Below are 13,313 nucleotides of genomic sequence, written 5' to 3' on the forward strand. Positions count from 1 at the left end.
TCTCAGAGAAAGCAGGGAGAGGATGAAGGACTCCCAAGCCTGTTCCCTGGCTGATGTTTCCCAGGGCTGCACACTTGGGGACAGAGGCAGGCTTCAGGAATAGCACTTTCAGATGCTATAAGAAGCCACCACTCACCACACTGGTGCTATGGGCCGCTTGAACCTCAAAGACCTCTTTTATTTTCCCCAGATTTACAACCAAGCCATGATAAGCAGAGGTCTTCTACTTGGTCACATGACTCTAGGGACAGGCATCAGGGAAGAGGGCCGCACTGCCAGACGACCCAGACCTCCCTTCCAGAATGTTCCAGGGTCTCTTCACCAGCTGCTGGGGGTTGTTTCAGTTTTACTTTTGAAAAACTTTAAGGTCATGTCACAAAATTTGAAAATCAAATCCAAACCCGGGGCTTTAAGAGGAATGGGAGTTTTGCATCCTCGCTTCTAAGTCCCCACCATCACAGCACAGATTGTGTCCTGTGGTCACGCCTAGGCTCCTAAACCAACAACAATTAAAAACAAGGGGCGTTCTGTTCTGTAATCTGCTTAAGTGGGGCACTGATCAGCTGGTCAGACCATGTTTTCAAAGCCAGGGATAATGAACAAATGTGTCAGACGCTCAGCTGGGTCCCTTCCTCTCTCTCCAGTCTTCCCCTCCCCTCAAAGCCATTCTGCAGGTGGGGAAGAAAACTGACAGACACACAGCTTAACCTGCCCCTGTGAGGATGAGGACTCCTTCTGATGGAAGCTTCAATCAGGGTGACTTTAAAGTCCAGTCACACCAACTATCTGGAAAATGATCTCTCTGTCACTTTGATCTCTCTGTCCTTGTCCTCAACAGCCACCATATAATGAAGTGGAACAAGAATCTATCTGTTTCTACCTCATACATACATACATACATACATACATACATACATACACACATACATACATATACACAAACATACATATATATTAAAACACCATACTAGCAGGGCACAGTGGTTCATGCATCTAACCCTAGCACTCCACAGGTTAAGGTAGAACTGCCACAGTTAAAAGCCATTCTGTCCCCAGAAAAGCAAAACAAAGCCTCTGGGTTCAAAGTTCAAACGTCAATAAAACACAGGCTGATCAAAGAACTGTAATTAAAATACACTCTCCCTGAATACTGACTGCTTGATCCGAAGTAGTTTACAAACTGTGCCCCCCCTCCCCCATCCAGGCAGCTGCAAAGAATGACTACACGTTCTCCAGGAAAATTCCCCAGTCTTACCCTTTCCATACACACATGTATCTATCTCCCATCCCTCAACTCCTTCCAACCAGGGCCCCCCATGGCCCAAGTGACCAGAGCTACCTAGCAAATATTATACTATCCCTGATCACAAGGGAAGATGTGGTGGTATGTGGGAAGTTGTTGGGGGGTGGGGGCGAGGGGGAGCCAGGGCCTGCTCTGACACTTACTGTTCAATGGCCCCAAGCTTCCAAATTCTTACCTGCAAAACAAGTCATCAGGCTTGGTGACACACATAACTTCAGCAGTAGAGGCAGGCAGACAGCCATAAGTTATAGGACAGTCTACATAATGAGTTTCAAGATAGACAGGGCTACAACGTGAAACCCAGTCCAACAAAAAGATCGATCGATCGATCAATACATACATACATACATACATAGGTACATAGATAGATACATAGGCAGAATAAAGGGGGATAAAGTGAGCCTGAGATGTGTGTAGAAAGGCTGGCTATAGAAAATGCTAGACCATTGTTTATTATTATAATAAATGCGTATTACTGTCCTTTACTGGACTGCTTGGCACAGTACTAATTCCTGCGTCCCCCGAGGTAGCTACATTCATTCCCACACTCACTTGTTATTGCTGGGCTTCTGCTTAAGGTTCCATCAGAATACAAAAGAACAAGGTAGGTTCCTTAAGCCATCTTGATTTATCTAAACTCAAGGACCAGGAGCTTTGCCGACCATAGCCCCCATGACATGATAGCTGTTGACTTTAGCTCTGTGCTTCCATTTGCCCGGCTTTGAAATGGGTGGGATGCAGGGGTGTGAGACAAAAGGCCCTCAGACTAGTCACTGGACCTACACCTTACCCACATACATGTATTACTTTCCAACACTGTGATTCAAAGTTCCACTAAAGACCATCAGTGGGGCCCCAGTGCTCGTGTGCCCGCGTGCACTCTCTCTCTCTCCCTCTCTCTCTCTCTCTGTCTGCTCTGTGACCCCATCTGGTCCTTTCTGACACTGACAGCCAGCTACAACAGAGGTTTGAGCCCTACAGCTGCCTGGGGCATGCAGAAGGGAGGGCAGACTATAATTAGGCCAACCTCCCTGACTTTTCCCTCTTTACTCCAGACGTTTATCATACTTATTTCCTGTGAGCTGGGCCAGTGCTACAGCACTTCACAGGGAAGTCCAGGCATGGAAACTGGGGAGGGGGCGGGGCGGGGTCTACCACCTCTGATCTGCCCTAAGCCAAGCAAGGGATAGCTGGCTCCAGGTTCTTCATTCGCATGCCTCCAAAGTCCTAGTAACTTCTCACCAGCTGTTCTTGGGAAGAGAGGACCCCCGATTTTCCCTCTCCATATCTCTAGCCAGATATCTCTTCCCAGACCAGAAAAAAAATGACGATTCTGTTTAAAAAGATTCCCTTGCATAGCGAGCAGGTTAGATGCAAGGGGACATGAAGGTGTGCTATAAATGAGAGAGCAGCTCTCTGGATAGAATGTTACACAGATGCCCCCTCAGGCTCCTCACTATCCAATGGCACCCCGAACTGTTACCAAGTGGGGTGCCCAGCAGCCCATGCTCTCTCACCCTGGAAGTCTGGCATCTAAAGAGAGGTATATTAAAAAGTCATTCCAAGACACATCTAGAATTGTCCAGCCTCCTTAGAATGCTTTTCACAGAAACTGTGATGTTCGGAACTCATTCCAGTTACGGCCAAGATTCACTTGAGTAAAACCACCGTGCCCTTGACTTCTTACGTGCTGCGTGATGTAAAAATATTTAACCTTTCAGAAAGGTCTTCCCTTGAAAAATGCTAACAGTATGCCCCATCTTAGAGTTGAAGGAACAAGGGGAGCAACTTCTGAAATATTAGTCCCATGCTATTGTTATTATTATTATTATTATTTAGCCACACAATGTATTTTGTTATGCCAGATGCCACTCTGAATTAGCACCCAGAAACATTCACAGCCCTGGAAAGTAGACCCCATATGTCTGTGCCTATTCTACAGCTATGGAGGCCAGTATCAGAGACAGCTCAAATTGTGGGAGAGTATAGTTATGAAGGACAGAGCTCTTCTCCTGTAGGCAGAGCTGTCCTCTGAGCCCTTTCTGTTTTGCATAAAACATTTAAGTAAGGATGTTTATTTTAAAAGCAGGACCTGGAGCTGGTAGTGGCCTGGGATCCCAGCAGAGGAGGTAAAGGCAGGGAATTCTGGAGTCCAAGGCCAGCCAGCCTGAGATCCCAGATTAAAGAAAAATAGTTATATTAGGTGTTATTACATATTTTATGTCAGTCCTGGGCTTAGTCACATTGGCCTTATAATCCTACAAACTGTGAGGGGGAAAAAAAAGCATTCCCCATAAATCAACCTGCTTTCTCCCTGCATTGTTTCTAGCCACAGTGTCCATCCCTGAGTAGGTCTTGCTCCAAATATTCAACGGAACAGGAGAGAGCAAACCACCACCTCACCCCAGTTCTATAGCTAAGGAGTGAGCCTCAGGCTTTGGCTTCCTCCTAGATAAACACACTTAAGGTAGAACTAATTAAAAATTTAACATATTAAAGCCATTTTGTCACAGATGGCAGCCAGAGAGACCTGCTCCAGAGAGAAAAGTAAATTTACCACCAGCAGTAGATAGATAGGGAATGCTCCTTCCTTCAGGAGTGCTCCTTCCTTCAGGAGTGCTCCTTCCTTCAGGGGTGGATGGTATCTGGTGTTGGGGGGCAGATAGCCCTCACTGGAAGAGTCTACCATCTCCAAGGGACTCACTCCTCTGGTCGGGAGTTCTACAATGCTCTTAGAACAAGAGACCCACTAGGCCCTTTCCAATCTTTAACAAGCTAGCTGGAAAACTGAGAGGACCATATTAGTGGGCAGAAAAGTAAGTCCCCCAACGGGTGCTGCCGCACACAGTTCTCAGTGGCGCTCCTGCTCCCGTAGGGTGCAAGCACCAGGTTCTGTGTCGTGGAAACAAACGCTCTAGGCTCAAAGGGAGGAAGGGACAGCTCCCCGCGGAGGTGACAGCCAGAAAGAAAGCACCAACAACCAGGATCCTGAGCTACTCTTTTTGGAACAGAAATTCAATTCTGGGCGGCCTTTGAGTCTAGGGTGAGCTCGAAAGCAGAGTGGATGGCTGAGAAGGGGCTCTGAGGAAGCTTCAAGGAAAGAAGGAATGATAGAAAAGATGAAGCTTTCAAAAAAGCCCGGCCTGCACTCCCCACCCCTTCCCAAAGACCCAGGTTACCCAGTGCAGCCCAGTCCTACCTTCCAACCCCTACTCCGCTACTTTTAATTGACTTTTGCGTCTCAACTAAACAGATTTCTTTCCTAGGCCTCAACTGAGGCACGAGGGTAGGAAATACAACATGGCTGGTCTACATTGCCATCACTTTATTGTATTTGTCACCGTTAACTTAACTATAAATACTACGGTGGGGAGCGAGGCTCACGCAGGCAGCCCGGGACAGCGGGGCTGCGGTCCCCACGCGCCTGTCCCCAGCAGTCCTGGGCCTGTACATTATTTACAGCTAGTTCCTCGTTGCTTTCTCGACCCCCTCCCGCAAGGCAGGGTGTGTGCAAGTAGCATCGACTGTCTGTGCAAGTCCTTGCGTCAGGCAAGCGCCCCGGCCGGCCCGCGGCCGTCAGCTGTCCGAGTCCAAATCGCTTTTACCTTCCTCTTCCCTCTTCTCCGGTGAGGCTTTTGAGGACGTCTTGTTCCACTTCTCGGCGTTTTCTGACTCCTCCGAGGAAGATCGCTTCTGTCGTCTCCACTTGGCTCGGCGGTTCTTAAACCAGACCTGTTGCGCAACAAACAGTGGTGACCTAAAAGCCGCTGCCCACCGACACCAGGGCACCGGGTGGCCCCGCATGGCCAGGGGACAGCCTGACCGTGGAACCTTAGCCTGGCAGGGAGAAATCCACAGGCAATCGCTGTGCTCAGGGCCAACAAAAGGAGAAACACCCTCCACGCTTCCTCTTTTCCTTCTTGGGCCTAAAGTACCCTCGGGCAGCCTCCAGGCCACAGTCTCTGGGATGCTCTTAGAGTGGCCACATCCCAAAGGAGGACCCGGCAAAAGCCGCGTGCAGGGAAGGACCGCTAGACGCCCCCACCCCAGCCCACCCACGCTGGGGCTCTTGCCTACCTCCACCTTCTCCTCCCGGAGGTGCACCTTCCGGGCCAGCTGCTCCCGAGTGCCCACGTCTGGGTACTTCGTCTCCTGGAAGAGGTTCTCCAGGGCTTCGAGCTGCTCGTCGGTGAAGATGGTGCGGTGCCGCCGCTTCCGCCGACAGTGCAGCTGGTTGAGCAGCTGCAGCTCGGTGCGCGACAGCGTGCCCACGTTCATGTAGGGCAGCATCTGGTGCGGTACCGGAGACACCAGTACAGAACCAGGGCCCTCGTAGCCTGAGACAGAGGGAGGGACGGGAGTCAGTCAACCTCCCTCGGCACCGTAAGCCAACCCGCTCGCTGCCCTCGCTCACTTAAAAATAAAAAAAGTCTGCAAGGGGCGCTAGGTCTTTGGGGAGCACTGAGACCAGGGATGCCCAGACGTGGAAGGAGCGTCTGCCTGCCTGCACACATCCAAAAGCCAGTTCAGGCACTTTAGAATCTCCCCGCGCCCTCACTTAATTCCCGCGCGCATGGAGTCGCCCCGAGACTCCCGGTGACTTGGCTTTTTTAACTCTAACCTAAAGTTTACAGTAGACGTATGCAAAGTCCCCGTACCCGGTGACCCAAAAATAAATAAATAAATAAATAAATAAATAGATAAATAAACAAATGGGAGAACGGGGAAGGCTTGCAAGGGGAGAAAGTTGGTGCCAGGTGAATAGAGCAAGCAAACCGCGCGTCCACGCCCCGGCAGCCACCGACCTCCGCGGTGGCGAAGGCCGGCTCGCGCGCGATCGCGACCCTACCTGGGGGCGTCGGGACGCAGGAGCACTGCTGGGCGCCCAGCGGCGGCACAGCCCCGCAGCAAGCCGGGCCCACGGGCGCCGCCTGCACGTGCAACTGCCCGTAGAAGTAGCTGTTGTAGCCCAGGCGGGAGCTGCCGACAGCGGCCGGGAGGCCCGCGCCTCCGGGGGCCACAGGACGCGGGTAGAAGGCGCCGTAGTCCGTGGAGGTGCCGCCACCCGCGCCGTAGAGCGAGTCCCCGTGCAGAGCCGGGAAGACCACCGGAGCCGCGGCGCTGGGCGCCACCGGGAGCACCGCGTCTTTGCAGCGCGGCCGGGCGGCCAGGATGTTGTCGATGCTGAACATGCTGGCGGGCATCCCCGAGCCCCGCGTCGGGACCGGGGGGCGGCGGGGACGCGCCGAAGAAGAAGAAGTCTCCAAGTGGTGTTGTTTGGGGTGGGGGTTGGGAATTGTCCCACTCTCTGCTCCCGCGGGCGAGCAAACCGAAAGAGAGCGCGGGCGAGCGCGCAACTCGCGCCCCTCCCCGCCCCCTGCGTCCGAGCTCCCTCCTCCCGCCCTCTCCTCCCCTCGCCGCCGCCTAGCTGAACTCAACCCGCGGGTAGGACGCAGCTCCGACCGGCTCAACCTCTTGTTGGTTTTATACTGAGTCGACGTCATCCTGGATTTAGTTCCTGGTAATATGCAGATGACAAACAGAACCAGATTTGGTCCTTTTCTTTTCCTTTGGGTGGTGTGGAATTGGGGGGGGGGGAGGCGGGGGCGCTTGCAGGGGAGGGGGAGAGATGCCAAGAGGAGGGGGGCCACAGGGCCTGAAAAAGATTGTGGATTGAGAATTAATGAAATTAACCTAATCTTTTCCATTCGGCAGCCCCGGCGCGGCCCCGGCCTTGCTGGGCGGGCGGCCTAATTGCCCAGGTTAATCTTATTAATACTATTGTCCTGCCGCCGTTAACAACTCTGCCGCCGACCTCTCCGCCCCGACCCTTTTCTCTCTATTATGGGGTGCGATTTCCTATGGTTGTAGCTCAAATTCATTGTGGCTAATTTTACTTTAGGACTACTTTTTACTCTCTTTCGGAATCTGTTTGCTTTTAAGAAATGAGGGTGGCTGTGTCCTCCCTCAACTAAGACTGGAAGTGCCCTCCCCCGCAGCCAACCCCCCACCCACCCCGTGAACTCACTGCCTAATTTCACTTCTCCACACCGCCCCCCCCCGTCTCTTTCCCAAAATCTTGTTTTTGCGAAAGCCAAATTTTCTCAGAGCAAGAACGATGAAAGTAGAAACGCGTCCGCCTTCGTAAAGTTGTCTTATTTTTCTTCTTCTTCTTAAAGCGGTCACTCTGGGTCTGAAAACTACCCTGACTCTCCCTAGCTCCTAACACACAAGTGAAGAGCAAACTCAGCCGGTCTTTAAAATTCACCACCCAGACGAGCGCTCTGAAGCGATGCTTCCAGAGGCTTCCCGCGTGTGTGCCGATAGGTTCTGTGCCTTTTTGATTATTACTCTGGGAGAAGGGGTGCCTTCCAAAATAGTTTTTTTGACTTTAATTCTTGTGGGATCTACCGGGACTGCCTGTCTCCTTTCTCAACATATTGAGTGGCGTCCCTCTCTTAATCAGCGAGCTCTCCGAAAGGCTTCTAGCTGTCCTTCCAGGCCCGCGCTGGCCTCCGGGGGACCTCAGCGGCCTGGACGAAAGTCGGGCCACTGCGGGCGGCCGTGATGATTTGCGGGATTCTCCGTGAGGCACGGCCGAGCCGCGGGAGGCGCAGCCAGCCTAGATCTGCGCGCAGGCGGCTGGGCGACCTGCGGAAAGGTAGGCGACCCTCTGGGCAGAACGAAAGCAGAGGCCCAAAGTCGTGCGTCCCGGGTGCCAGCCCCGGAATTGCATCGCCATCGCTCAGGCCACTCTCCAGCTACTCCAAGAGAGACCTGGGTAGAGGACTTCCATACCATTTGTGGAGATTCCTCTCTCACTGATAAGCCTGAGAAAACTTCAACGCTGTCTAAAGCGGTACAATAAATGCTAAGTCCTCCCTGGCACTGGAGGAGATCCTGGGACCTCTCCTTATTGCTCTTCCTGGGTTAGAGAACCGTTGCGGTAAGTTTGGTCCCGCCTGGGCGCAGAACCAGGCAGTGCGTGGGAGCAGCCACCCGGAGCTTAGGAAAGCGCGCTTCTCCTAGGCCTCCACTCGTGGCCCTCCGCGCCCTCCAGCCCACCCACGCATGGCCTAGGACACTTGATTTGCTTACGTTGCAAATTGGGGGTAGTAGTAAGGATTGGATAGAGACCGGCTTCAGTTTGGGAGGTGACAGTTTCTTGTTTTTGTTTTAAGAGAAACAAAGTCTTTCGGGAGTGTGAACGCTTCAGAAAGGCCAAGCCAACCTAGAGAAGTGACCTTTTCCATTACAATGACTTTACAGTCACCAGGTTCCGGGACACGCCGGCTGCCCTCCAACCTTTTCCCACCTTCGGTTCTAAAGGGAGATAAATTGATTGACACGAACTGGAGGCTGCAGTGACTTCGCTGTGTTCGTTTGTGTTGGTGGTTGTGAGTGGGTAAGGCACATGCAGGGGCAGGTCTCTTATATGACCTTTACAGGGGTACAGGCAGAAACAGGAGAGCCTGGGGTAGATTCCTGGACCCCTGAAACTTCTTAAAGGGGACTCAGATCCAGACCCGACAGGTACTCAGCCACAGATTTGAAAGAGCAGTGGAATTTTGAAAAGAATAAAACAAACCCACGCCCACCCATTCGTGTCTCTTTCAGCTTGGTACTTCGTGATCAGTTTTAACAAGCCCGGGATTTCGCTGCAGGGCTCGATTTCCCGAAGCCCTCTAGCTATATCAGTGATCCTAGAAGGAAGAGGCTGTTCACCTGTAGCCAAGGGTGGCAGGGTTCAAGACCTAACATTGCCACCTGGCAAACTATCCCTCCTTTGGAGGCCTCAGGATTTTAAATAATCTAACCAAATCTGAGATTAATTGAATCCCTTAAAACCTTAGTATTTTATGAGTTTGTTTCTTTTCTTTTCACTGGGACAAAGGAGTGTGTTGGCCCCACCCCTGCCCAAAGGCAAAAGCAGGGTCTCTTCAGCTGGGTTCAAGATAAAGAAAAGTCACTTGGCTCTTTTCCTTGAAAACAAGACTTTCCCAGAAAGAAGCTCCAGGACCCGAGCCTCACAACTTACATGGGTTTAACCGCTACACTCCGGGAGAGCTCACCCGTGGCGTGGCGGAGCCTTCCTGGTACAATTGTCCCCTCAGCCCAAGGTTGTTCTACTTTGTCGGCTGGGAGGCAGACTCCGTGAAGGAAGTCAGGGGCCCAGCTCTCTCGCTGTGCTTTCTCTGAGGAAACCCTACAAGTGTCCCCAACGCGCTAGGAACAATCCAGAGTGGCCGGGCGCAATTGAAATAACAAATGCGAGGCACGCAAATTGTCCCCCTCCAGTTGCTAAGCGATTGTTTGTCGCCCCGCATGCCCAGCTCAGCATGGGAGGACCAGCGAGTCCGGAGGCAGCCAGCGAGGCTTCGGTGAGAAATAAGTAAACACGCAGTTGATTTTCTCTATTATCACACAAACACGATTTCACACAAAGCAATCACCACGCAGAAGTCTATGAAAATGTGTTTGTTGGGGGACTCACTCGTCCCAGTAATAGCCCTCATTTTTAAGCTATTAAAGACCAGATCAGTAGATTCCACATGTATAAGGTGTATCTGCTGTTTGGGGTCTTTCGAAGACTCTGGTACCATCATCATCTCCGAATTGATTCAGAGTGTTGAATTCAATTGCTTTTCTAATTTAAAACCTAGGGCCCAAGTTTGGAGTGCTCATCTGGGTATCTTTCAGAGGGCTGTCTCCCCATTATCCTTATATCCCAGCCTCATCGCTTTTCTCTTCCCTTGGTGGGGGGGGGGGGCTGGTCAGAGGCCCCAACTCCTCAGGGTTTATTTCTTAAACACTTAATTTCTGGCTTGTCCATGGAGCAATTTCTAATTGGACATTTTGGGTAGGGTTTTTAGGTACGTGGTTTAGGTAGGAGTTTTTTGAGCTATGTGCAAAAAAAAAGCTAATGCGTCCTTTTCAGAGTATGTGAGATACTGTAAGAGAGACATAGGAATTAGGAAAAATAGAAGAACCCTCACGGGAGCCAGAGGGCACCAAGACCTCCTACGGTTTTAACCAAGCAAATTGGGTTTGCTGTTTGCATTTTGGCTTTTTTTTTTTTTTTTTCAGGGTCTCAAAAACAGTTTCCTGGTTCTGCTGCTCCTTGGAGGATGTCTCAGGAGCTCCGAGTGATCTTCCTCCGGGAGTTTGGAACTGTGCCGCTGAGCAGAGAGCTCAGGACCACCACAGCCAGCAGAATGTGGGGGCTGCGGCTTCCCATCCTTGGACATTAGCTAGCTGATTTTTTTGTTAGAAATTTTGCAAGTTTTAAATAAAATAACACTAATCAAAGTGTTAGGAAAGTGCCCCAAAATCCTGGGAGAGAAAAGGATGTCCCCCCCTAAATGACGCGTTTCCCAGGGCCTGGGGAAGAGAAAATAACTTGGGCTTCCCGGGTTGCAGAGAGCAGCTTTCAGCTGAGTTATTTACCCAAAGCTTGTTTCAAAGTGACTCCTCAGCAGCAAGGCTTTTGTAAATCACAGAATGCAAATGAGCATAATTTGTTCTTAAAGGAACTTTCTCTTGAAATGATTAGCAAAGTCAGTCATTTGAAAAAAAAAAAAAAAAAAGAGCAGCCAGCACAGACCTTCCCGAAGCCCCTAGCTAACCCATATCAGCTTCTAACGTTTTCATTCATGTAAACCTCATTAATGAAGATCTTTTATTTAAACGTCAAGGGGATTTGAAATTTAGAGTAAATTATGAAGCTTGTATGTCTAGCCAAGTCATGGGTCAGATGCGTTTGTGAAAAACTGCTAAAAGAGCATATGGTTTTGAATTCTTCTACAATGACTAGTGTTTAAATAAATTGCTTGTGCTGCTTAACTTCATGTGTAATTTTGACAGAAATTGGCCTATAGCCTTTTGATATGTAAACATTTCAGCCTTTTATGCGGTATAAAAAAGACACTTGCTTTTTAGGATCAGCCCCGGCAGTCACCCTGTAATTCAGAAAGCTGGCACCTACCATTACGTCCTTGCTGGATTTCAACTTCCAACTGGCAGTGTTGGGGAGGGAAAAATATATATATATGAAAGAAAAGAAAAAAGATATTTCAAAAGCAATGTCCATTTGCGATTAAAAGCTGCAGATGAGGTGAGAACGGGCCACTTACTATCTGAAAGACATGGATAAACCATAGTTATTAAAGAACATTTCTGTCAGTCTTCTTTAAGCCGGCCCACCGGAGGGGACACTTAAGCAGGGCTCAGGAATGACTGCTGTGTTATTAAATGCTTGTCTTAGGACAGAGCCAGTCAGTCCAACATACAAATAGGTGTTAAAAAATCTAGGTATCATTTCAGGACCTTACCAACTAAATGGCTCTAATGTCACAGAACCTATTAAAATGCAGAAATCAGTCTGGGGAGAGAATCTTCCAAAGCGCACCAAATCTCAGGATACAGATGACAAATCTGAGGTCTTTCTTGGATGGAGGCTCTTAGCGGAAGAGGCTTCAGGAGGCTTCAAAGTCCCCCCGGGGGTACAATGCAGAGCTCTTTCTGTGCCTGCTGGGGGTTCTTGAAGCCACAGGTCTGCATAAACCCATTCAGGACTAATGTATCTCTCCCTCAATTTGGAATGGATTTCTCTAGAGTCAGGAAGGGAAAGACAGAACACCCTGGAGAACCTGAGTGGGGACTTAAGGCTGACTTACTTCCGGAGTGGGCTCTGCTCTTGGTCTCGCTTGCGTTTCTCTGTGTAGCGGGATCGTCCTGTATGCTTTCTGGGCGACACTGCCCTTTGGTAGAATTTTGGAAGAACCGGGGAAGCAAAGTTCAGAGCCAGGGAAGAGCAGCCTCTTTGTGCATTGTGGGTTGCCCGAGGAAGCTGAGACACCCCCCCCCCAAAAAAAAGACCTTGCTGGCACGAATCTAATTAAGAAAAACTGCTTGGCTGGGGAAGACAGGGGGCGGTTCCTTTACCGTTGTTCTGCATTGCATTCCAATTCAGCAACCCGGAAAGCAAAGGACACATTTTAGGACATAAAAAGAAGTTCAAGGCTGTTTTTGTTCTGTTTTGTTTTCTAAGCATTCTGCACTCCCCTCTGTCTAACCTTTCCATCTATATTCAAATGATTGAAGGTTAAAATTTTTTTTTTCTTTTTAGCTGTCATTAAAATGTTCTAAGAAAAACTATTGCCAATAGAATAGTTCTGTAGTTTTCAGTGGCTGGACTTGGATAGAGTTCTCTGTTAAAATTTGTTTGGGGCCAGTTATCGGGGGAAAGTATATATTTGGGGTAAAGACATCTAATACTTGAAAGATACTCTATGAGGTTGACTTCTTTTTTTTTTTTTTTTCCTTTTTGAAGAAAAGAATATTTTTACATGAGACAAAGAACAGTAAATTTTCTGTGTTTAGGTGACTCGCATGTCAGTGAAGGCTTGGGTAATATTGCTGTGTTTGGATTTTTAAAACTAGACTTTCTGAAGTGGGCACTTGCTTTGACATTCATTATCTTGCTATCTCTTTGGAGATTAAGGCCCCACCTAGCCAAGGCAGGCCTAAACTTGCTGTGTAGCTAGAACTTTAAGCATCCGTTCCTCCTGCATCTACCTCCCAGGTGCTGGGATTTGATGTGTATGCTGCCTGCCACCCCAGGGTTCAGCAGTGCTGGGATCTACCCAAGGGCTTCTTGAATGCCAGGCCAGCACTGAGTCCCACCTCAGGCCCGATTGTCACATCTGGCGATTTAGTTTACACCATTGTTACTGATACTTTTTCAAATCAAACTGAGAAAAACAAAAAGCTGAGGTCTCATCAGGAAGGAGATACCAGCATCACCCTGGGTCAGTATCCGCTGTAGATTCTAAGCATCCTTTGATGGGCATTTCAAAGGGCAGTAATGGACCCCTGGATGCATGTCTATGTCCTAAAGGAGCCTTCAGGCACAGATCCAGGTAGGGGGGTGGGACAGGAGAGCAGGACCTGTCAGAGGGCACAGCTCCTGTTACAGTCTCCATCTTAGCATCATATTCCTAACCTTCCT

At 49.8% G+C, this 13,313-nt stretch overlaps 1 protein-coding gene across 1 annotated transcript; it reads right to left on the minus strand.

Annotated features, from left to right (window-relative positions):
• Window positions 1–4,683: 4,683 nt before the first annotated feature.
• On the minus strand, window positions 4,684–6,616 carry Gsc (goosecoid homeobox). Its single transcript, XM_021179581.2, has 3 exons — window positions 6,153–6,616; window positions 5,381–5,640; window positions 4,684–5,035 (listed from the first exon to the last, which is right to left on the minus strand). The coding sequence occupies exons 1-3, from the start codon at window positions 6,505–6,507 to the stop codon at window positions 4,880–4,882; spliced, it is 771 nt and encodes a 256-aa protein (XP_021035240.1). The 5' UTR covers window positions 6,508–6,616; the 3' UTR covers window positions 4,684–4,879.
• Window positions 6,617–13,313: the final 6,697 nt, after the last annotated feature.

This window comes from Mus caroli, unplaced genomic scaffold (assembly GCF_978045245.1).
Source record: "Mus caroli unplaced genomic scaffold, Mus_caroli_1 scaffold_14, whole genome shotgun sequence".
NCBI classification, from domain to species: Eukaryota; Metazoa; Chordata; class Mammalia; order Rodentia; family Muridae; genus Mus; species Mus caroli.

Bases quoted from the DNA above. Each gene is read 5' to 3' on its own strand.
- Gsc (XM_021179581.2), bottom strand. From the start codon at position 6,507: ATGCCCGCCAGCATGTTCAGCATCGACAACATCCTGGCCGCCCGGCCG. The intron at 5,641-6,152 runs GTAGGGTCGCGA...CCTCTGTCTCAG, and splicing joins CTGCGTCCCGACGCCCCCAG to GCTACGAGGGCCCTGGTTCT. The intron at 5,036-5,380 runs GTAGGCAAGAGC...GTTGCGCAACAG, and splicing joins TCCGGGAGGAGAAGGTGGAG to GTCTGGTTTAAGAACCGCCG.